General features: G+C 39.7%; 1 protein-coding gene across 1 annotated transcript in view; it reads left to right on the forward strand.

Moving 5' to 3' along the window:
- LOC121385562 (condensin-2 complex subunit G2-like) overlaps nucleotides 1-24135 on the forward strand; it is a 47687-nt gene extending 23552 nt beyond the window's left edge. Inside the window, exons 19-29 of the mRNA XM_041516285.1 lie at nucleotides 2046-2226; nucleotides 3963-4133; nucleotides 5049-5165; nucleotides 8494-8874; nucleotides 10091-10190; nucleotides 14442-14620; nucleotides 15782-15925; nucleotides 17294-17388; nucleotides 20274-20374; nucleotides 21237-21335; nucleotides 23204-24135. Of these exons, the coding sequence (XP_041372219.1) occupies nucleotides 2046-2226; nucleotides 3963-4133; nucleotides 5049-5165; nucleotides 8494-8874; nucleotides 10091-10190; nucleotides 14442-14620; nucleotides 15782-15925; nucleotides 17294-17388; nucleotides 20274-20374; nucleotides 21237-21335; nucleotides 23204-23256 (1621 nt within the window). The 3' untranslated portion in view covers nucleotides 23257-24135. The remainder of the gene's footprint in view (nucleotides 1-2045; nucleotides 2227-3962; nucleotides 4134-5048; nucleotides 5166-8493; nucleotides 8875-10090; nucleotides 10191-14441; nucleotides 14621-15781; nucleotides 15926-17293; nucleotides 17389-20273; nucleotides 20375-21236; nucleotides 21336-23203) is intronic.
- Nucleotides 24136-24567: the final 432 nt, after the last annotated feature.

Consider the following 24567-nt stretch of genomic DNA (forward strand, 5'->3'; position numbering starts at 1 on the left):
AGCAAAAAGTAAAATCATTGAGGCATGTTTAATCCCCCACCACACACACAAAACAAAAAGATCATGCGGTCCGTGACTGCAGCTGTTCACTGTATATGGTATGGTCATGTGACAATTGTGGGAGTAATTATCGACCGGAAATTCATGTTATGTTTTTTTAGTCGGTAATGTTAATAATGAGCTTAATTTATTTATGGCATTACTTTACAGTTTAATGCACCCTCCCAATAAAACAATAATATTAGAAATATAATACTTGTTTGAAGAAAACACCGTTTTGTATCTTAAATTTGCTGTATGAAAGACTGGTCCCAGCACAGGTCAAACAAAGATGGCGGACAACTGGAAAGAATACGTTTTTACCATTGAAATGACAATAAAACAAGTAATTTTTATTATTATTCATTAAACTTATAATGCATTCAAGAACAAAAAACTGCATAATATTGCATGATGGGGTGTTTTATTTATACTGTGCACAAATTATTGTTACATAATCTGTGAAAGGCTAAGGGTCTGATCAAAATTTATAAGTCGCGGTCAGGCGTATTTTCAATTGGAATTGTATACTCCAATTTGTTGCCTCCGTGTATAAGCCGACTCTCTTCTTTTGGAAGGTGTTTCTAGACTTCAAAAGTCGGCTAATACACGGCAATATACGGTAGATATTATCTTACAAGAAAAGGAAAAATTCCACCTGTTGACCCTCATTTTATTACACACCAGTATAGGATATTGCTCATGTCATAACAATCACTCAGTATCTAACTAGTTAATATTGGCGTGATGTAGATCACTTGTTGACCCAATTCGAAGAAAAACAACGTGTAGTAGGATTTGACATATGCTTACTTCTGCATTGCGGCTTGTTTGCAGTTGGTTTGTAATAAATCAAATACTAAAGTAGCTTGCCTGTCATACTGTTTTTATGAAATGAGTGAACAGTGTTGGTATTTGACTCGCTTTCACTCGTCATATACCAAAACTGTTCACTCATTTCATAAAAATGGTATGACAGGCAAGCTTGTTTAGTATTCTATATCTTTTGATACATGTATGAAGAGGGAACCTCACCCTAATACTAAAACTAACTCTAACTCTAACCCTAAAACTAAACGTAACCCAAACCTTAACAATAGGGGGTAGCCGTAAGATATTTTATCCAATAGAATTTTTGAGTTCAATGTTTTGAAAATAGAAAAAAAATCAAATGCTTAGTTTAATTAATTGTATGTAACTGAAACCCGCCACATTTTTCCTAATGCAGCAAAGTATCTTTTATGCGCACTTTTCCACAAGCAGGAAAGCACATACCACGGCCTTTGACCAGTTATGGTGCACAGGTTGGATCGAGAACATTTTTCACACACTGTCCCAAACCCTCCCGCTTACCCCATTGTGCTTTATTTTCACCAGGTCATATTGTTTCTTAACGGAACTTTTTTTTTCTGCCTGCTATTTAACCAAAATAATAGCAGGCCATATTTTACTTCCTATTTTGAGCTCTGCATTGGCTTTTTTTTTCATGTCAGCTGTGGTGCCCCACAATTGGTATACCCAAAAATATGGTATGTGCTGTCCTGACTGGAAAAGTGCATAATATAATTTCTTGCTACTAATGAAACAATGTTAGTGGACTGAATGAGACTACAATGTCAGAATTACCAAATGTTTGACATCCAATAGCCGATGATGAATAAATCAATGTGCTCTAGTGGTGTCATTAAACAAAACAAACTTAGTCTTAGAGAGGAAACTCCAGTTTTTCATTAGTGGCAAGGGATTTTTTATATGCACCATCCCCGAGACAGGATAACACATACCACAGCCTTTGATATACACTGGCTGGAGCGAGAAATAGCCCAATGGGCCCACTGACGGGGATCGATCCTAGACTGACTGTGCATCAGATGAGCTTTTACCTCTGGGCTACATCCTGCCCTTTGCAATTTGAAAAATGCACTTTGAATGATGCATGTTCGTGTTATATTGGCCAAAGAGCTAAAAAAAAAAGAAGAAATTATGTCAACATTTGTTATTTTCAGTTCCAGTTTTATGTCGAAGCTGCGTAAAGTGGACGCTGATGCGAGTATTGACGACTATGGTGTCTTACTGGAGGCGATGTGCAAGTGGGGCAAGGCCGCCGAGGTCTTGGAGCAGATTTCTGATTGGCTAAAGTCAGAGGTCACGGGCAGCACCGCTTCTCTACCTACTGCGTCTAAAAAGGTCAGCAAGAATCAAAGTGATAAACAGAGTTTTTGGAAAACATTAGAACAAGAGTCACCATATGCTAGACACCTAACTAGCGTCAGTAAACAAACATTCCTTTCCTTTCTTCTCTCACACTAAGCAGGGAGTAAATAATGTGCAGGGGTGTCACTTAACAGACATTCCTTTCGTTTCTTCTCCCACACTAGCCACTGAGTAAACAATGTGCTAGGGTGTCATTTAAACAAACATTCCTTTCCTTTCTTCTCTCAGACTGGCTACTAAGTAAACAATGTGCTGGGGTGTCACTTAAACATTCCTTTCCTTTCTTCTCTCACACTCTTAGACCAAGTGTCACAATTACCATATGTTAAACACCTAATAGCCACTGATTAAACAATGTGCTGGGGTGTCATTAAACAAACATTCCTTTCCTTTCTTCTCTCACACTCTTAGACCAAGTGTCACAATTACCATATGTTAGACACCTAATAGCCACTGATTAAACAATGTGCTGGGGTGTCATTAAACAAACATTCCTTTCCTTTCTTCTCTCACACTCTTATACCAAGTGTCACAATTACCATATGTTAGACACCTAATAGCCACTGATTAAACAATGTACTGGTGTGTGGTTAAACAAACATTCCTTTCCTTTCTTCTCTCACACTCTTAGACCAAGTGTCACAATTACCATATGTTAAACACCTAATAGCCACTGATTAAACAATGTACTGGGGTGTGGTTAAACAAACATTCCTTTCCTTTCTTCTCTCACACTCTTAGACAAGTGTTTCCTTTCTTCTCTCACACTCTTAGACCAAGTGTCACAATTACCATATGTTAGACACCTAATAGCCACTGATTAAACAATGTACTGGGGTGTGGTTAAACAAACATTCCTTTCCTTTCTTCTCTCACACTCTTAGACCAAGTGTCACAATTACCATATGTTAAACACCTAATAGCCACTGATTAAACAATGTACTAGGGTGTCATTAAACAAACATTCCTTTCCTTTATTCTCACACTCTAGACCAAATATCACAATTACCATATGTTGGAAAGAAAGAAAGACGCACTCAACACATTTTATTTACGGATATATGGCGTCAAACATATGGTGAAGGACCACACAGATAATGAGAGAGGAAACCCGCTGTTGTCACTTCACTCTTTTCGATTAGCAGCAAGGGATCTTTTATATGCACCATTCCACAGACAGGGTAGTACATACCACAGCCTTTAATATACTAGTCGTGGTGCACTGGCTAGAACGAGAAATAGCCCAATGGGCCCACTGACGGGGATCGATCCCACACTGACCACGCATCCAGCGAGCGCTGTACCACTGGGCTACGTCCCACCTCCATATGTTAGATAACCAGGAAGGACAGGACATGGCCCAGTGGTAGCGCGCTCGCTGGATATGTCGTCGGTCTAGGATTGATCCCCATTTGAACCCACTGGGCTATTTCTTGTTTCAGCCAGTGCACCATCAAAGGCCATGGTATGTGCCATCCTGTCTGGGATGGTGCATAAACAAGATCCGTTGCTACTAATTGAAAAATGTCGTGGAATTCCACTTTAAGACAAATTTCAAAATGACCAAATGTTTGATATACAATAGTTGATGATTAATAAATAAATATGCTCTATTGGTGTCGTTAAACAAAACACACTTAAACTTTTTAACTCAAGACAGGTAGAAGGTGAATAACTCTTTTATTCTTTAATGTTTATTTTCTCGACAGGGAAAGACTATGAAGAAAACAGTGTGTTTTGTTGATCCCATCAACCCGAAACCCAAGTTGGCGGTGAACTTCTTACTCTATATGTTACGCAACCCGATCTGTCAGCAGATATTACTGTCCACACGCAAAGAGGAACTGGCAGAGATTAGAGTCATACTAGCTGATGTACAGGTATTCTTAATAACATCGGAACCGGCCTCGGTGGTGGTGTGGTTAAGCCATTGCACATAAGGCTGGTAGGTACAGGGTTCACAACCCGGTACCGGCTCCCACCTAGAGCGAGTTTTAACGACTCATTGGGTAGGTGTAAGACCACTGCACCCTGCACTAACCACTAACAATTAACAGACGGCCCAGATAGCAAATATTTTGCCAAATTAAAGTAAAATTTGCCAATTGTTTTTAAAATTCACAAATGGCAAATTTAGCGAGTTGCAGAGCTAGCCGTATGCTTGATGTAGAGGTATTTCCAGTGTCATGAAAATAAAAAATAAAAAATAAAAAATAAACTTTCAGCCCTCCCACCGGTCAGAATACATAGACAGCTAACTACCACTCGCCAAATTCACCGATTGCAAATTTTAAAGCAAAATTGGGGAATTTGTTAATAGTTTATTTTTGTCAGAAAATAGCTATAGGTTTTGCATTTTTGATAAAATTTGACAAAATTTTCTGGTCACCTAATGCTAACCCTGACAGAGATTACCGAGTCTGTACCAACACTTTGTATTTCTGTACCTGTACTCATGGAGTTTTATAAAGAGCTATAATTCAGCCAACTAAGTTAAAAATCACTCAGATATCTCGTTCAGTTTACTTTCGATGAACCATTCCAAATCATGCACCAAATTACTTCATGAAAAGTGCAAGAATTAATTTTTTAGACTCAATCCTACAGGACATTAAACAATCAATAGAACCACAAATACCCCTGTCTGCTACCGACCGTAGAGCTGGCGTAAGTTGACACCTGTGCCCATGACAGGCGTACGCTACATACAACAGCTTGTTCTGAATGTGCACGTTAAGCCCTGTGACCTGACCTGTACTCTCTGTGTTTTATAACTTGATATTGTGTTCTTGCAGAAAGTAATTGATGGTATTGTTGCCGGTGAGGATAGGCCTGACGCGGGTGTTGATCCTGAGTTCCTCGAATGGGCTTTTTCTGCATATCTTAGTCTCCTGGTTCTTCTCAACGATGCGGTAAGTGGAAAAACTAAGTCAACCTGGCCCCATATTTTAGAAGCTGTCTCAGCGCTATGGGATTGTAAAACCATCATACAGGGCCTCTAGATTATGGTAGCCCCACTCCCATGGCTAGTGATATTCAGTGTTGGGCTAGTAAATAACTACTATTGCCATGCCAGACAGGGCTTCTAGATTATGGTAGCCCCACTCCCATGGCTAGTGATATTCAGTGTTGGGCTAGTAAATAACTACTATTGTCATGCCAGACGGGGCTTCTAGATCATGGTAGCCCCACTCCCATGGCTAGTGATATTCAGTGTTGGGCTAGTAAATAACTACTGTTGCCATGCCAGACAGGGCCTCTAGATCATGATAGCCCCACTCCCTTGGCTAGTGATATTCAGTGTTGGGCTAGTAAATAACTACTATTGCCATGCCAGACAGGGCTTCTAGATCATGGTAGCCCCACTCCCATGGCTAGTGATATTCAGTGTTGGGCTAGTAAATAACTACTATTGCCATGCCAGACAGGGCTTCTAGATCATGGTAGCCCCACTCCCATGGCTAGTGATATTCAGTGTTGGGCTAGTAAATAACTACTATTGCCATGCCAGACAGGGCTTCTAGATTATGGTAGCCCCACTCCCATGGCTAGTGATATTCAGTGTTGGGCTAGTAAATAACTACTATTGCCATGCCAGACAGGGCTTCTAGATCATGGTAGCCCCACTCCCATGGCTAGTGATATTCAGTGTTGGGCTAGTAAATAACTACTATTGCCATGCCAGACAGGGCTTCTAGATCATGGTAGCCCCACTCCCATGGCTAGTGATATTCAGTGTTGGGCTAGTAAATAACTACTGTTGCCATGCCAGACAGGGCTTCTAGATCATGGTAGCCCCACTCCCATTGCTAGTGATATTCAGTGTTGGGCTAGTAAATAACTACTATTGCCATGCCAGACAGGGCTTCTAGATTATGGTAGCTCCACTCCACTGGCTAGTGATATTCAGTGTTGGGCTAGTAAATAACTACTATTGTCATGCCAGACGGGGCTTCTAGATCATGGTAGCCCCACTCCCATGGCTAGTGATATTGCCATGCCAGATGGTTAGTGAAAACAGAGTTGTCAAATGCTGCAGTTAAGTCTAATTTTGTAAATATGAATATGCTGCCCCCATCCCCGTCCCCAAAATCTTGGTGTTTTTAATCCTTTCAGGTAACATATCTGATTATTGCTATTAGTAAAATTCTATTAAGTAAAGTAGGGCTAGTGAATTTGTAATCATGGCTAGTACATTTTTAAAATCACTGATCCCATGGCTAGTGGATTTTGTAAAAATTCTATAAGCCCTACATTGTAAGCTATGATGTCACTATAGCATGTGCTGTGGTGACATCATAACCCACAATGGTTTTACGATTTTTAGCACCAAGATAGCTTTGAAAATCTTAAGCTATCTTGGCCCTCTGATATGACTTTCGTGACGACATATATGTTTTATGTTCAACGAGAAATGAACAAACTCATATTATAATGAAAATATAATGAAATATAATGAAGGTAACATAAATTAAATGTTTTTGAAAACACTGTGCCAGCTTTATGTTCATTCTGGTAACAAACTTAATTTAACAGATTATTTTCTACATAAATTATGTAAAACTGTTCACTAAACACAAACATAGGGAATAACTGGTTACTGTCTTAAGATATCGGCTTTATCCTGCGAAGGTTAGAATGGCGAATGCAGTGATGCTCTGCCAAGCAACATTCGCCATTCGACCTGAGCATGATAAAGCTGATATCTTAAGTAAGTAACCAGTTATTTCTTTTATCCTGCAATCCTACAGGAATATTCCGAAAATCATTATTTATTCCAGTTTTGTGTATGCAAATTGAGTATCGTCAACCTACAAGGCTTTTGCCGTATGACGTCATAAAAGATACATGACGTCATTTTTTCTAAGATGCTAGCTACATTCTGTCACATTCAGTTTTCTATTGTTATCGCAAAACTAAAATTTATTTGCATTTACTGCACTAAAACTATTATTACTGGGATCGATTCCCGTTGGTGGGCCCATTGGGATATTTCTCGTTCCAGCCAGTGCTCCACAACTGATGTAACAAAGGCCGTGATATGTACTATCCTGTCTGTGGGGTGGTGCATATAAAAGATCCCTTGCTGCTAATCGAAAAGAGTAGTCCAAAAAGTGGCGACAGCAGGTTACCTCTCTCAATATCTGTGTGGTCCTTAACCATATATCCGAAGCCATATAACAGGCTTGCAAGCGGGCCCTTATTATCCTAATTTTCCTTATTTTTTGACAGCAGCCCTAATATTCCTTATTAAAGCTTCAAAATCCTAAAAAGCCCTAATTTTTTGGTGAAAATCCTAAATTTTAAAATTAATTTTTTTTTTAATAAATGCAACATAAAATAAGTGTTGGAATTAATTAAATCTAGCCTTAGTATACTTTCAGATAATGAATATGTTGAATTAATGTATTTCTCAGAAGACATCTTGGTGGCTATCAGCATCATATTCAGCATGGATTTGCACCATATCAGATTACTTTAATCTGGTTGTATTGATATGCTAAATATCGCTGTTGATGACCATTGGCATGATCTTCTGAGTTGGTAATTAGCTTTTGTATTTATGTTCTCCCTGGAGGTGAGTACAGAATGTTTTTCTTTTATATTGATTATTGAATTTCAGTCCTTATTTTTGTCAAAAAATTCCTAAAAATTCCTAAAAATAGCCCTTATTTTTTAAGAATTTCGCCCTAAAAAAAGCCCTTATTTTTTACAAAAGCTTGCTTGAAAGCCTGATATAATCGTAAATGAAATGTGTTGAGTGCGTCATAAAATAAAACATTTCCTCCCTTCCTTCCTAATCTTGCCGGTGAAATGAATGTTTTATTTGTCGAAATTCGGCAGTTATTAGCAGTAGTGAGAAGTCGAAGTCCCTGTAATATTTTGGATATAATTCGATATCAAAAAGGAAACCACACAATAGATGTCAAGAACTCGACTTGTTTAATATCATAGCTCACTTGGCACCTTGTCGCTGTATGTCGGTTCGTGTTTTTATTTTAGCGCCAGACTGTATATCGACACATGCCGCAGCATTTCCATGATTTGCTGTCACCAGTCTAGCGTTGTTAATCCTCAGCCACATTCATTTCAGTGCCAGAATATACTAATTATTGCTTTCATTTTAACATAACGGCACATTATCAACTACTTAACAATATCACATTTTTAAAGAAACGTACAATTGTTTTGTTTAAATTTCCTGGCCATGTATTTCAAGAGTGCATGGTTTGTTTTCAGAACGAGGACAACTCTAATTCAGTGACGACCCTAAAAGAGCTGGTGATGTGGGCTGATTCCGCACTCGTACCGGCGCTGACCGTGAAATCTGAGCAGTCAGAGGGTCAGAGACAGAAGAAAAAACTATACAACACGACTCTCGGCATGTCCATGTTGGCGCCGGATGAGACGCTGTCAGAAACGCTCCTGCAGCCCACGAAGAAGCTGTACAGTGCGACGTCAGGGATGTCGCTGCTGATGTCGCAGGTCGAGGACGGTTCTAATGAGAAGAGCGAATCTGTGACAGAGATGTCCATGTATGCAGGGGCCGCGACCCGAGGTCAAGGTCAGAAGAGGTCAACGTCTGATGATAGGGTGGGCCTGGCCCAAATAATACTCACGGTGAGAATGTCTTGTCTGATATATATAAACAATTAAAAAGAAATATATAGTTACTCATCTAATCATAGATGAAATCTTTCTAGAAATGACAGACGATATTTGACTCGAGTGCCTAACATCATATTTCTCAATCGAGAGCATTTCCCTCCAGTTCTTTCTTTCTTTTACCGGCCTCTGTGGCGTCGTGGCAGGCCATCGGTCTACAGGCTGGTAGGTACTGGGTTCGGATCCCAGTCGAGTCATGGGATTTTTAATCCAGATACCGACTCCAAACCCTGAGTGAGTGCTCCGCAAGGCTCAATGGGTAGGTGTAAACCACTTGCACCGACCAGTGATCCATAACTGGTTCAACAAAGGCCATGGTTTGTGCTATCCTGCCTGTGGGAAGCGCAAATAAAAGATCCCTTGCTGCCTGTCGTAAAAAGAGTAGCCTATGTGGCGACAGCGGGTTTCCTCTAAAAACAGTGTCAGAATGACCATATGTTTGACGTCCAATAGCCGATGATAAGATAAAAAATCAATGTGCTCTAGTGGCGTCGTTAAATAAAACAAACTTTACTCTTTTTTTTATTCTTTCATTAAAAAAAAAAAAAAAAAAAAAAAAAAAGTGTTGAGTGCGTCGTTAAATAAAACATTTCATTCATTTCCTTCCTTCATTAAAAAGAAAATAGTTTTCTGTACGTGTATTTGAAACAGTGTTTGCGAACGGACGATAACCTGGGCCCGTGCTTATAAAACCTTTAGAGTCCAGTCTCAGTCTCTAATGTATCGCACGCATACAATTTGTATGGCGTTGTCATGACAACATTAGTGTCTCAGACTCTATTAGAGTCTCGAGTGCTTAGACTAAACATTTTATAAGCACCAGGCCTGGTCTCGTCAAAGCAGTATGTGAGGCAGTTTGGGATTTTTTCTTTTTTTCTTTCAAAAACTACTGAAGTTCTGCAACAATTTCGAAAATATAAGGCTGAGAACAGTTTCGAAAATATGGGCCAAGAACACAGTTTAAAAATTATGGGCCAAGAACACAGTTTCAAAAATATGGGCTAAGAACAGTTTCGAAAATATGAGCCAAAACAGTTTCAAAAATATGGGCCAAAACAGTTTCGAATACATGCCAAGTTTTGCAGTGAACCATGTTAGACACAAAATAACTGTACTTTTCTTTGCTGACGTGTTGTTAAACAAATCTATCTTCTTTTTTTTTTTTTTTCAGAAACTACTGAAGTTCTGCAACAGTGCCCTACTGGTTGGCATCGGGGACATGCAGCTGACGAACAGCCTGTGTAACCTGTGCACCGGATGTCTGGAGGCAGGTCAGTGTGTCACAGCTGACACCAATATACAGCTGTTTTGTTAATGTCTTAGGCACTTGTCTCTGCATGGTGCAGGGCCGAGACGTAGCCCAGTGGTAAAGTGCTTGCCTGATGTGAGGTCGGTTCAGGATCGATCCCTGTCAGTGGGCCCATTGGACTATTTCTCATTCCAGTCCGAGCACCGTGACTAGTATATCTACGGCTGTGGTATGTGCTATCCTGTCTGTGGGATAGTGCATATAAGAGATCCCTTGCTAATGTAAAAATGTAGCAGGTTTCCTCTCTAAGACTATATGTCAAAATTACCAAATATTTTACATCCAATAGCCAATGATTAATACGAGGTGCTGTCAAAAAGTTCCGAGACTGTTCCTGTTGTGAACGAACGGAGCACGACATGGCTATACACGTGCAGCAGGAGTGAGCAGTGACTTTCGTTATTCAGTATGACACGTGACGTTGAGCATTCAACATCGGGATCTGTGTTACATGCAGCAGGAGCGAGCAGTGACTTTCGTTATTCAGTATGACACGTGACGTTGAGCATTCAACATCGGGATCTGTGTGACATGCAGCAGGAGCGAGCAGTGACTTTCGTTATTCAGTATGACACGTGACGTTGAGCATTCAACATCGGGAACTGTGTTACATGCAGCAGGAGCGAGCAGTGACTTTCGTTATTCAGTATGACACGTGACGTTGAGCATTCAACATCGGGAACTGTTACAGGCAGCAGGAGCGAGCAGTGACTTTCGTTATTCAGTATGACACGTGACGTTGAGCATTCAACATCGAGATCTGTGTTACAGGCAGCAGGAGCGAGCAGTGACTTTCGTTATTCAGTATGACACGTGACGTTGAGCATTCAACATCGAGATCTGTGTGACACGCAGCAGGAGCGACACTTTCGTTATTAAGTATGCCACTGTGTTCAACATCGGGATCTGTGTTACATGCAGCAGAAGCGAGCAGTGACTTTCGTTATTCAGTATGACACGTGACGTTGAGCATTCAACATCGGGATCTGTGTGACATGCAGCAGGAGCGAGCAGTGACTTTCGTTATTCAGTATGACACGTGACGTTGAGTATTCAACATCGGGAACTGTGTTACATGCAGCAGGAGCGAGCAGTGACTTTCGTTATTCAGTATGACACGTGACGTTGAGCATTCAACATCGGGAACTGTGTTACAGGCAGCAGGAGCAAGCAGTGACTTTCGTTATTCAGTATGACACGTGACGTTGAGCATTCAACATCGAGATCTGTGTTACAGGCAGCAGGAGCGAGCAGTGACTTTCGTTATTCAGTATGCCACGTGACGTCGTGCGTTCAACATCGGGATCTGTGTTACATGCAGCAGAAGCGAGCAGGGACTTTCGTTATTCAGTATTCCACGTGATGTCGTGCGTTCAACATCGGGATCTGTGTTACATGCAGCAGGAGCGAGCAGTGACTTTCGTTATTCAGTATGACACGTGACGTTGAGCATTCAACATCGGGATCTGTGTGACATGCAGCAGGAGCGAGCAGTGACTTTCGTTATTCAGTATGACACGTGACGTTGAGCATTCAACATCGGGATCTGTGTGACATGCAGCAGGAGCGAGCAGTGACTTTCGTTATTCAGTATGACACGTGACGTTGAGCATTCAACATCGAGATCTGTGTTACAGGCAGCAGGAGCGAGCAGTGACTTTCGTTATTCAGTATGACACGTGACGTTGAGCATTCAACATCGAGATCTGTGTGACATGCAGCAGGAGCGAGCAGTGACTTTCGTTATTCAGTATGCCACGTGACGTCGTGCGTTCAACATCGGGATCTGTGTTACATGCAGCAGAAGCGAGCAGGGACTTTCGTTATTCAGTATTCCACGTGATGTCGTGCGTTCAACATCGGGATCTGTGTTACATGCAGCAGGAGCGAGCAGTGACTTTCGTTATTCAGTATGACACGTGACGTTGAGCATTCAACATCGGGATCTGTGTGACATGCAGCAGGAGCGAGCAGTGACTTTCGTTATTCAGTATGACACGTGACGTTGAGCGTTCAACATCGGGAACTGTGTTACATGCAGCAGGAGCGAGCAGTGACTTTCGTTATTCAGTATGACACGTGACGTTGAGCGTTCAACATCGGGAACTGTGTGACATGCAGCAGGAGCGAGCAGTGACTTTCGTTATTCAGTATGACACGTGACGTTGAGCATTCAACATCGGGAACTGTGTCACGTGCAGCAGGAGTGAGCAGTGACTTTCGTTATTCAGTATGACACGTGACGTTGAGCATTCAACATCGAGATCTGTGTGACATGCAGCAGGAGCGAGCAGTGACTTTCGTTATTCAGTATGCCACGTGACGTCGTGCGTTCAACATCGGGATCTGTGTTACATGCAGCAGAAGCGAGCAGGGACTTTCGTTATTCAGTATTCCACGTGATGTCGTGCGTTCAACATCGGGATCTGTGTTACATGCAGCAGGAGCGAGCAGTGACTTTCGTTATTCAGTATGACACGTGACGTTGAGCATTCAACATCGGGATCTGTGTGACATGCAGCAGGAGCGAGCAGTGACTTTCGTTATTCAGTATGACACGTGACGTTGAGCGTTCAACATCGGGAACTGTGTTACATGCAGCAGGAGCGAGCAGTGACTTTCGTTATTCAGTATGACACGTGACGTTGAGCGTTCAACATCGGGAACTGTGTGACATGCAGCAGGAGCGAGCAGTGACTTTCGTTATTCAGTATGACACGTGACGTTGAGCATTCAACATCGGGAACTGTGTCACGTGCAGCAGGAGTGAGCAGTGACTTTCGTTATTCAGTATGACACGTGACGTTGAGCATTCAACATCGGGATCTGTGTGACATGCAGCAGGAGCGAGCAGTGACTTTCGTTATTCAGTATGACACGTAACGTTGAGTATTCAACATCGGGAACTGTGTTACAGGCAGCAGGAGCGAGCAGTGACTTTCGTTATTCAGTATGACACGTGACGTTGAGCATTCAACATCGGGAACTGTGTGACATGCAGCAGGAGCGAGCAGTGACTTTCGTTATTCAGTATGACACGTGACGTTGAGCGTTCAACATCGGGAACTGTGTTACATGCAGCAGGAGCGAGCAGTGACTTTCGTTATTCAGTATGACACGTGACGTTGAGCGTTCAACATCGGGAACTGTGTGACATGCAGCAGGAGCGAGCAGTGACTTTCGTTATTCAGTATGACACGTGACGTTGAGTATTCAACATCGGGAACTGTGTTACATGCAGCAGGAGCGAGCAGTGACTTTCGTTATTCAGTATGACACGTGACGTTGAGCATTCAACATCGGGAACTGTGTTACAGGCAGCAGGAGCGAGCAGTGACTTTCGTTATTCAGTATGACACGTGACGTTGAGCATTCAACATCGAGATCTGTGTTACAGGCAGCAGGAGCGAGCAGTGACTTTCGTTATTCAGTATGACACGTGACGTTGAGCATTCAACATCGAGATCTGTGTGACACGCAGCAGGAGCGAGCAGTGACTTTCGTTATTCAGTATGCCACGTGACGTCGTGCGTTCAACATCGGGATCTGTGTTACATGCAGCAGAAGCGAGCAGGGACTTTCGTTATTCAGTATTCCACGTGATGTCGTGCGTTCAACATCGGGATCTGTGTTACATGCAGCAGGAGCGAGCAGTGACTTTCGTTATTCAGTATGACACGTGACGTTGAGCATTCAACATCGGGATCTGTGTCACATGCAGCAGGAGCGAGCAGTGACTTTCGTTATTCAGTATGACACGTGACGTTGAGCATTCAACATCGGGAACTGTGTTACATGCAGCAGGAGCGAGCAGTGACTTTCGTTATTCAGTATGACACGTGACGTTGAGCGTTCAACATCGGGATCTGTGTGACACGCATTTTTGTGACCACGTGTACTTGCTTATTTACAATTTCTAATTCAGTATAATTTGTCAATTGCTCCATAATACATTATGAAAAACTTGTGCTGTTTCAGTCCTACTTTTTCCTTCTATTTTCCTACTTTTTCTGTATTTTCAGTCCTACTTTTGTCTTACTTTTTCCTTCTATTTTCCTACTTTTTCTGTATTTTCAGTCCTTCTTTTGTTCTACTTTTTACTTCTATTTTCCTACTTTTTCTGTATTTTCAATCCTACTTTTGTCCCAGGGTGTACTGGACAGCCTAATTATATAATGAACAGACTGTTTATTGCTGTGCTGTGATATTTCAGACGGAAACCTCGAAATGCTTGAGAAGGTTATCGGCTGTCTGTGTCAGGTTGTGGAGTACCGACACGCGAACCATTACGAAACTCACGATGATGTTGACGTCAGTGTACCGCACTGCATGGGCAAGGTCTTCAACGTGATGGCCACGTACCTCAAGTCACACAAGTCAACTTACGAACAGGTTTTTTTTTCTTAAGTCTTCTTATTCTTATTATGCATTTGCTCGCTTGATGTGCAGTTGGTCTAGGAATGATCCCCGTCGGTGGACCCGTTGGGCTTTTTCTCGTTCTCGCCAGTGCACCACGACTGGTATATCAAGGGACAAGACATAGCCAAATGGTAAAGCACTCCCTTTGATGTGTGGTTGGTCTAGGATCGATCACAGTCAGTGGACTCCTTGGGCTATTTCTCGTTCCAGCCAGTGCACCACTACTGTTATATCAAAGGCTGTGGTATGTGTTATCCTGTCTGTGGGATGGTGCATATAAAAGATCCCTTGCTACTAATGGAAAAATGTGGCAGATTTCCTCTCTAAGACTATATGTCAGAATTACCAAATATTTGAAATCCAGTAGCCATGTGCTGTAGTGGTGTCATTAAACAAAACAAACTTTTTGCACTGATTGCTCTTACTAGCAATAGTGGGAATTTTCCTATGAGCTCAGTTAGTAGAACACTGGATTCCTAGAGTCCCTGGTTCAAATCCTTTCAATAGAGGTTTTTTTTTATCTTAAATGACTGAAACTTGTGTTTTTCATTACAGTAAAGTACACTTAGAACGAACTACTGCATAACACAAACTGATCATAAAGTCCCATTTTATCTCCGTAAACATTAATAACCAACTTATGCAAATGTGTACAACGAACTACTGCTACAACGAACTAACTATCATGATCCATTCCAGTTCGTTATAAAAGTACTTTACTGTATATAGTTTTATCTTTGGTTTTCTTTTTGAAAATATTCTTATTGCTTATTCATGCTACTTACTGCTTATTTTCTTAGTCATATACATGTGTATTTTCTTCTTATTACATAGTATTACTTAGTTCATCTTATATTATTTTGCTGCTTATTACATTTTTTTTTTTTTTTTTTTTTTTTTACACATTATTACTTCTTAGAATATGTATTTTCTTGTTACATGTTCCAGCTTACTGAATGTTCCTGCTAACTGTCATATTATTACTTGGTATACACATCCTTGCTTAATATTACATTCTTGTTACATGTTCCAGCTTATTGAATGTTCCTGCTAACTGTCATATTATTACTTCGTATACACATCCTTGCTTAATATTACATTCTTGTTTCTTATACATACACTGGCTTCTTGCAGGTGTTTTCTGATGTGCGGAACGTTTTATCTGAAATGTTTACGACCGTGATCCAACACCGTGTCACCGAGGGCCAGATCCACAAGGAGCTAATGGCGAGAACAGTGGCCACGATATTAGCGGAACATGCTCACACCAGTAGAGAGGTGAGAGTTTTATAGACCGCACTGGCGAAACTTCACTGTCGTAGCTTTTATAGGGGCCACAACCCCACCCCAATCACTCCTCTCAATATGTGTGGATCCCACCGAATTTTGCACTGTTCTATATTCTGACAAAAAATATGACAACATGTTAACCCCAGTAGAGAGGTGAGATTTTTTATAGACTGTTCTGTATTCTGATAGAAATATTAGCAGAACATGCTTACACCAGTAGAGTGGTGATATATTTATAGACTGATCTATATTCTGTAAACATGTTGGCAGAACATGCATACACCAGTAGAGGGTGATATATTTATAGACTGATCTATATTCTGTAAACATGTTGGCAGAACATGCTCACGCCAGTAGAGTGGTGATATATTTATAGACTTCTGTATTCTGTAAAAATGTTGGCAGAACATGCTCACGCCAGTAGAGGGGTGATATATTTATAGACTGTTCTGTATTCTGTAAAAATGTTAGCAGAACATGCTCACACCAGTAGAGGGGTGATATATTTATAGACTGTTCTATATTCTGTAAAAATGTTAGCAGAACATGCTCACACTAGTAGAGGGGTGATATATTTATAGACTGTTCTGTATTCTGGTGAAAATGTGCATAAACAGTGAAATAATTGCACCATTCTTATCAAACTTTTAGAGTCTTGACTCCTGACTAATAGAGTCTGAGACACTAATGTCATGACAACGCCATACAAATTGTATGCCTGTGACATCACTAGAGATTGAGTCTGGACTCTAAAAGTTTTATAAGCATGGACCCGGACCACTTTTTTAGTTTTTAGGATATCCAGCTTGTTACCATGTTGTTATAAAGTTTATAATCTCTTATGGACATTACTACAGCTTCTGACAACTGGAAATTATTTCACTTGGAATGACTAGGATTGATGCAGATAAATGTTGTGTTAAGTTACGCAAAGCAAGGCAATTGTGCTAGTCTTAGTTTCTCACTGATCTTACAATGTTACAATAGACTTGAGTTACTCATTGTCGTTACCTTGTTGACAATAAACATGAGGGAGTGGTAAAGCACTCAGCTTATGTACGGTCAGTCTTGGATCGATCCACATCTGTGGACACATTGGGCCGTTTCCCGCTCCAGCCAGTGCACCACGACTGGTATATCAAAGGCCCTGGTATGTACTATTCTGTCTGTGGGATGGTGCATATATTTGCTACTAATGGAAAAAAGAAGCAGGTTTTTTTTCCAAGACTATATGTCAAAATTACCACATGTTTGTCATCAAATAGCGGATGATTAAAAAATCAATGTGCTCTAGTAGTGTCGTTCAACAAAATCAACTTTAACTTTATGGTTTCACTGTCTCTTTTTTTTCTTCAGGATGATCTAGGTGAAGTAAAAAGTGGCATTGCTGCATTACCTCCCTTGTCCTCTCTGATCCTAACAATCCTACATTCGAAAGTATCCAGTCGAGAGTAAGTTCTAAGTTCAATTGCAGCTTTTCTTCTTTTTTGTGTCTTATCTTTCTTGATCATCATCATAACGTCATTTAAGTCCTAATAATCTTGCACATTGATTCTTCCATAAGTTAGCTGTTTTGGTTCGAGACTAGGAGTGGAGCTGAGGTAGGGACAGCCAGACTTCACTATGGGGCCATTTTTACAGGCGTATAAACATATACTGAGATGCAAACAGTAAGTATTAAAAACATGAAACGTATTGCCTGTTTCTGGCCAAATAATACTTCTAGCAGGGCAGGATTTAGCTCAGTGGGTTGAGTGTTCGCCTGAGGTGCTTTCATCGCAGGATTCAGTGTTCGACAAATGTCTGAGAAAGTCACTAGCCCTCACAGAAGCTTTGGCTAATGCCCTATGTATTATAGTAATACAGTTGATAATTTTCACTAGCCCAGACCAAAAATTCACTAGCTGGGATCGAGGGCTAGTGGATTTGTCAGAAGCCCATCGGTGAATCCATTCTCTGTTCAGGGTTTTTCTCGTTCCAACCAGTGCACCACAACTGGTCAAAGACCATGGTATGTACTTTCCTGTCTGTGGGAAAGTCAGACCTGTCAACCCTCCCGGATTCCGCGGGAGTCTCCCGGTATTTGATCAAATCTCCTTTCCCCTGTGCGGGAGACAGTTTCTCCTGTTAAATGACATTTTTGTAAGCATACAAAAAAATCGATCCTCTTTTGTCAAAATAACATAAGGGAAGTAACTCTTACCCTTTTTTTTCTCATTCGAAAAATGTCGACTACTTTCGGTTTCTGAGAATGTAACAGGCCGAATTGTCCCGACTGTTTAACCTTTGCCGAAGTGAGAATTGTGGGATAGCCTATTTATATTGTTAAAAAAGCACATGGAGTTTATAAAATGACGTGTTATTATAATGTTTGTTATCATCGTAATGGCTACGAAGTGTGTTGCCGCTAATTCAACAGGCTGTGTATTGACATTCAGTGTTGCATATATATATATAAAAAAAAAACTATCCAATTTAGTTCTAATAACACCTCTGAATTGTAAAATTTCTTCCCACTGGATTACATAATGCAACTATGACGAATCTGAACTGCCAGACTCCGAGTTGACAGCGATACACACGATGCTTGTTAAAATCACATGTCACAGCAAGACAACGAAAATACCAATTAGCTGTATAAACATACTTGTGTCAGTTAATTTTGTATGTTTGTGCAGTAAAATGTTGGTTATAAGGGTACTCTTCAAGAAATTATTTTTGTACAATTAAAAAATGTTGTGTTTGACATTGACATAAAGTTACTCACGGAAATGGGTATAATTCCGGTATATTTCACACGATGTCCGTAATGAGGTTTTACTTATGATTAATGAAAATACAATGTTTATTGCATCATTATAATGATTTTAAATAAGTACCATGCCACCGTTCCTCATTATAGTAAAAACTGAATATTAATTTGTAAGATTTATATAAATTTGTCTTTGGTACTTAGGTACACTAACCACAAATGATAATGTAACGCAACCTGTAAGGCTGTAAGTGTAATACCGTAAATGTACTAATTAAATTTTTTATTTCTTGTTCATGTTCTTAACATTTTTGGATAAAATATTATTATTTGTTTAAATATGTATCAAATCATAATAATATTTAAACTTTAAAAAAAAAATGTTTTTAATTTTTAATTTTTAATTTTTTTTTTTAATGCCAAGATCTAAGGTTAAGAAGTATATATGACATTATATAGTATTCATATAACTTATTGTAATAATGTTTTTTTTTAAATCTTGCGATTTTGGGTTAAATTGTGTGAATTTAAAAAATCTCCTGCTTTTTGACAAAATCTCCTGCTTTTTCAACACACACCTCCTGCTTTCTCTTGACTAAAGGTTGACAGGTCTGGGGAAAGTGCATATGAAAGATCCCTTGCTGCATTGACAAAAATGTAGCGAGTTTCCTTTGATGACTACGTGTCAGAATTACCATTATACAGTGATAGAAATAAGCAAAAAATTTCACTAGTCCACTGGACAAATACATCTAGAAATCTACTTGTCCACCAATATTTTCACTTGTCCAAATGAATGGATTGTTTTATTAGAGTATAAGGATGATGTTTTGGATTGCTCACAACTCCGAGCAGTTTTACTTGTCAGGACAAACGGACAAGTGCTTATTTCGAATGCTGCCATATGTTTGACATCCAATAGCCGATGATTAATTAATCAATATGCTCTAGTGGTGTCATTAAACAAAATAAACTTTAAACTTTAAATAATACTTCTAATGCTAGGACTAGACTGTCAACTGTCAGCAGAAAGTTGGCCAACTCGACGATTGTGTTGTAATTTCCCAAACTCCTGACTTAAGACCGGTGTGCTCAGATTAACAACTAACGGGTTATACAACAAGAATAGTTGTAAGAGCTCTCAGACTAGCAACTGGACAGATGTAGAAGTCATGACAGCAGAAAATTAGGCAACTTTGTGCTGTCAGTTGGTAGTCTGAGCCTAGCATTAAGTTCTTGACAGAAAAACCCAGTTTTAATAACAAATTAAAGATTAATAATGATTTTTTTTTAAATATTTGTGTTTCCTTTCCACTTCACCTGGCCTCAATGTAAAAGAAGGATGTTACAGTCACGTGACCAGAACAGGAAGGAAGATTCACAGGAAGAATATTAGGCCTTCCCATTGGCTGTTGGGATGTTCGGACCAGACTACTATCCTTAAGGGAATATGCATTTGTGTTGAGGCCAGGTGAAGCATTCTTAAAAGAGAAAACGTCTAAAGTTTTTTCCATTTTATTGATTCCAATAGTATTGAGGATTACTATGTGAATGTTTATTATTATAATTTGTTGATATTTTCAGAGCGTTTGTCCAGGAGATGTCGTGTTTTCTTAAGTCTGCCCCGTTCACCGACCGCCACATGGTGCATGGCTGTGTCCACCTCATCCACACATTGCAAAAAAGTAAAATTACCTTTATTGGTCCCATACCAGTCCAACCGGAGAGGACTATAGGTTTCATCTCCGTCCTTCTGTCTGTCTGTCTGTCTGTCACACACAGTTTTCCAGATGGGGTTTTTCCCACTCTTACCTTGAGATATTGGGCTGAAATTTTATGTATAGCTTTAACATGTACTGTTACAGGTCATTTGGACCCTTGAAGTTAGGAGATATGGAGATTTATTGTGCCTGGTACATAGATGAGAATCCTCCGGATTTAGAATTCCAGATTTTTTTGCTGCCCATTTTGTTCTGTGTTTTGTTAAAATATGCTACGTTTCACCATAGCAGTCCGGGTTTTAAATCAACCCAGTAATCTGGATTTTATAATTACCTAGTAGTCCGTGTTTTATACAAACTACCATTTCAGCCATATTTGAGCAAAATATACGAGACCTTTTCACCATGTATTTTACCTGCAAAATTAATTGTAATCCAAGTAAAATGTGTAGTGATTCGTTTGCAGCCCTATATAGCTTTCTTTTTTTTTTAGTATATTAATATGAATAAGCCGCCATAATTTTCAGGATTTCTGGGGATGGGGCATTCTCATCTGTACTGGGAGGAAACATGTACTTTAGTGGAATGTGCATTCCTGCCTGTGGGAAAGTGCATATAAAAGATCCCTCACTGCTACTGGAAAAAGTGTAGCGGGTTTCCTCTCTAAGACTATATGTCATAATTACCAAATGTTTGACATCAAATAGCCGATAATTAATTAATCAATGTGCTCTCGGTATTGTTAAACAAAACTTTAAAAAAAAATTATTGTTCTTAAACTAGATGTATGTGATGGGATGGAACTCATGTTAATTTTCTTTTGCAGCCAAGTTCTGTGGTGCAGTTTTATTGGAATGTTTGGACTTGTTGAAGCCAGTGTTGGCAAATTTGGAGATGGAGGAAGGTGATACAGATCAACCATCAGGTATGACTGTGCAGACCACGCCCTAATGATGTCCAATGATCGATTATAATTGAAAATTGATTCGTTTGGCTCTACCAGTGTGATGATTGATTTAACAAATCATGATCGATTGGCTCAGCTGAGGAGCTTGTATCATAGGATCGAACCACCTTGGTGGATGCATTCACTTGATTGGGTTTTCTTCTCATTCCATCCAGTTCACCACAACTGGTCAAAGGCCGTGGTATGTGCTTTCCTGTCTGAGGGAAGGGAATGTGCATATGAAAGATCCCTGGCTGCAATAGGTGCCAAAGCCAGCACCTGTTCCCATGACAGGCGTGCGTGACAACAGCTTGCTCTGAATGAGCACGTAAAATCCTATGACCTGACCTGACCTGATTAAGAAAATGTAGTGGGTTTCCTCTGATGACTATTAGGAATTACAAAATGTTTCACATCCAATAGCCGATGATTAACAAATCAATGTGCTCTAGTGGTGTACATGTAGTTAAAAAAAACACACCCAAAACTATTTATTCATTCATTGTTCAAGAGAAAATCCTAAAAAACATTAACACTATTCAAGAAAGTTAACTCTTGGTCTTTTTCCCTTTTAACCCGAATGCCATTTTCAAGATTTTTTAAAAATAAAATTGAAATCACCTTTATTGGAAATAAAAAACATACTTTAATGCAATCTCCTGATATTTATCTACAACTTGGCAAAACTTTATTTTTTTAGTCTGGTTTTAACTTTACTTATGATAAACCTTTATCTGGTACATCAAAGGCTGTGGTATGTGCTAGCCTGTCTATAGGATGGTGCATATAAAAGACCCCTTGCTGATAATCGAAAGGAGTAGCTCATGAAGTGGCGACAGGGGGTTTCCTCCCTCAATATCTGTGTGGTCCTTAACCATATGTCCGTAAATAAAATGTGTTGAGTGTGTCGTTAAATAAAACATTTCCTTCCTAACAAAGTAGTATTTCCACACTTGGTTTAGAAAGAGTTAAACGGTCCGTGGCATAATGCATATAAAAGATCACTTTCTGCTAAAGTTATAGTTTGTTTTGTTTAACAACACCACTACAGCACACTGATTTATTAATCATCGGCTATTGGATGTCAAAAATTTGGTAATTTTGACAAATAGTCTTAGAGAGGAAACCCGATACATTTTTCCATTAGTAGCAAGGCATCTTTTATATGCACCATCCCACAGACAGGATAACACATACCACAGCCTTTGATATACCAGTCGTGGTGCACTGGCCGACGACCTATAACCACCAACAAAAAAGTATGTAGTGCAGCTAGAGCTGGGCGGTATACCGTATATATCGGTCAGTATCGGTATCATGTCGGTACCAATTTACCATACCGAGCAAATATCAAAATACCGAAATTTTGGTATAGAAAAATGTTTCCCATTTAGCAATGCACTAACATTGTCTATCTGATGAATGCAAAATAGTGGAGAAGAAGAGAGAGACGAGGGCCTTGTGTATGGAATTTAATTTTATTTAGATGAAATTAGCGGGTGAGACTTAACTCGGGCATGCATTTAAAGCCGCGAGTACCAAAAATACTGCTTGATATCAGTATCGGTATTGTATCAATACCGAATACCATACTGATACTGAGGTAAATCACCCCAAAAATACCGCTTGATATCAGTATCGGTATTGTATCAATACCGAATACCATACTGATACCGAGGTAAATCACCCCCAAAATACCGCTTGATATCAGTATCGGTATTGTATGAATACCGAATACCATACTGATACCGAGGTAAATCACCCCAAAAATACTGATACTGAACCTGAAATTTCAATACCGCCCAGCTCAAAGTGAATCATTAAATAAACCTTTTTTTCTTTTCCAGACATTACAAGAGATGAACAGCTGTTAAAAGTTGGGAGCTGTGAACAAGACTGATAAATGATCGACAGCTGATTACTGGAATTATATATTCACACTGGATGCCGGACTTGTATATACACAAAGCATCTTCTTATGACATCCTCTGGACACTTTTATGACATCCTCTGGACACCATTAACTAAAACATTTCATCATCATCCTATTGTGACATCATGCCCAAACTTTGCTACAGCACCTGTTCTTGTTGAACAAAGTTCAGGGTGTTTTGCATCTAAAACATTTCATCATCATCCTATTGTGACATCATGCCCAAACTTTGCTACAGCACCTGTTCTTGTTGAACAAAGTTCAGGGTGTTTTGCATCTAAAACATTTCATCATCATCCTATTGTGACATCATGCCCAAACTTTGTTACAGCACCTGTTCTTGTTGAACAAAGTTCAGGGTGTTTTGCATCTGAAACATTTCATCATCCTATTGTGACATCATGCCCAAACTTTGCTACAGCATCTGTTCTTGTTGAACAAAGTTCAGGGTGTTTTGCATCTGAAAAGGTTGCTAGATAATCTTGGATTATAAATGCATTAAAAAAAAAAAAAAAATCCTACGCCTATTGGATGATCTGATTTTTTTTGCATTTAAGGCCATTATAAATTTAATCCTAAATTTTCATCCTCGTCCCCTCCGATAAAGCCTGCCCCTCCCCCCTCCATTTTTGTAATGGCAGAGAACAAATTTGATTGCTTGGTGTTTGGTATACGTATTTTCAATGTCTTGAAATATAAAATATTAAAATTGTACTCCTTTAGGAAAAAAATTAATATTGGATGAAAATGTAGCATTCAGTTTTTAATGGCCTAAATTTTGTCTACTGAATTTCTTATTTATTGCACATGAAAAATATATAATAATAGTAAATAAATTTTAAATTGTTCTAGCCTTTTTTTCCTTGTGTTTCTCATACATGAACCAACTGTAATATACAATAATATATCACTGTATGGGTTTAATTACAAACATGAATAAAAACTAGTTGATACAAGGCATTGTAGCATACTTAAAGGGTTCACAACTCCAAATCAAATCATGTAGATGACAAAGCTAACGTGGCTGAAACTACTAGTACTACACATGGAGTTTCAACCAACAAACATGCTTTGCCAAGAAAGGGGAGGGGGGACATAGCCCAGTGGTAAAGCGCTCGCCAGATGTGCGATCGTTCTAGGATCAAACCTCATAAGGGGACTAATTGGGCTATTTTTCATTCCACCATAACTGATAAAGCAAAAGCTGTGGGATGTTGCATCCCTTGCTACTAATGGTAATATGTGGTGGGTTTCCTCTCTAAGACGATATGTCTGAAT

Source organism: Gigantopelta aegis, chromosome 11, assembly GCF_016097555.1.
Source record: "Gigantopelta aegis isolate Gae_Host chromosome 11, Gae_host_genome, whole genome shotgun sequence".
Taxonomy (NCBI): domain Eukaryota; kingdom Metazoa; phylum Mollusca; class Gastropoda; order Neomphalida; family Peltospiridae; genus Gigantopelta; species Gigantopelta aegis.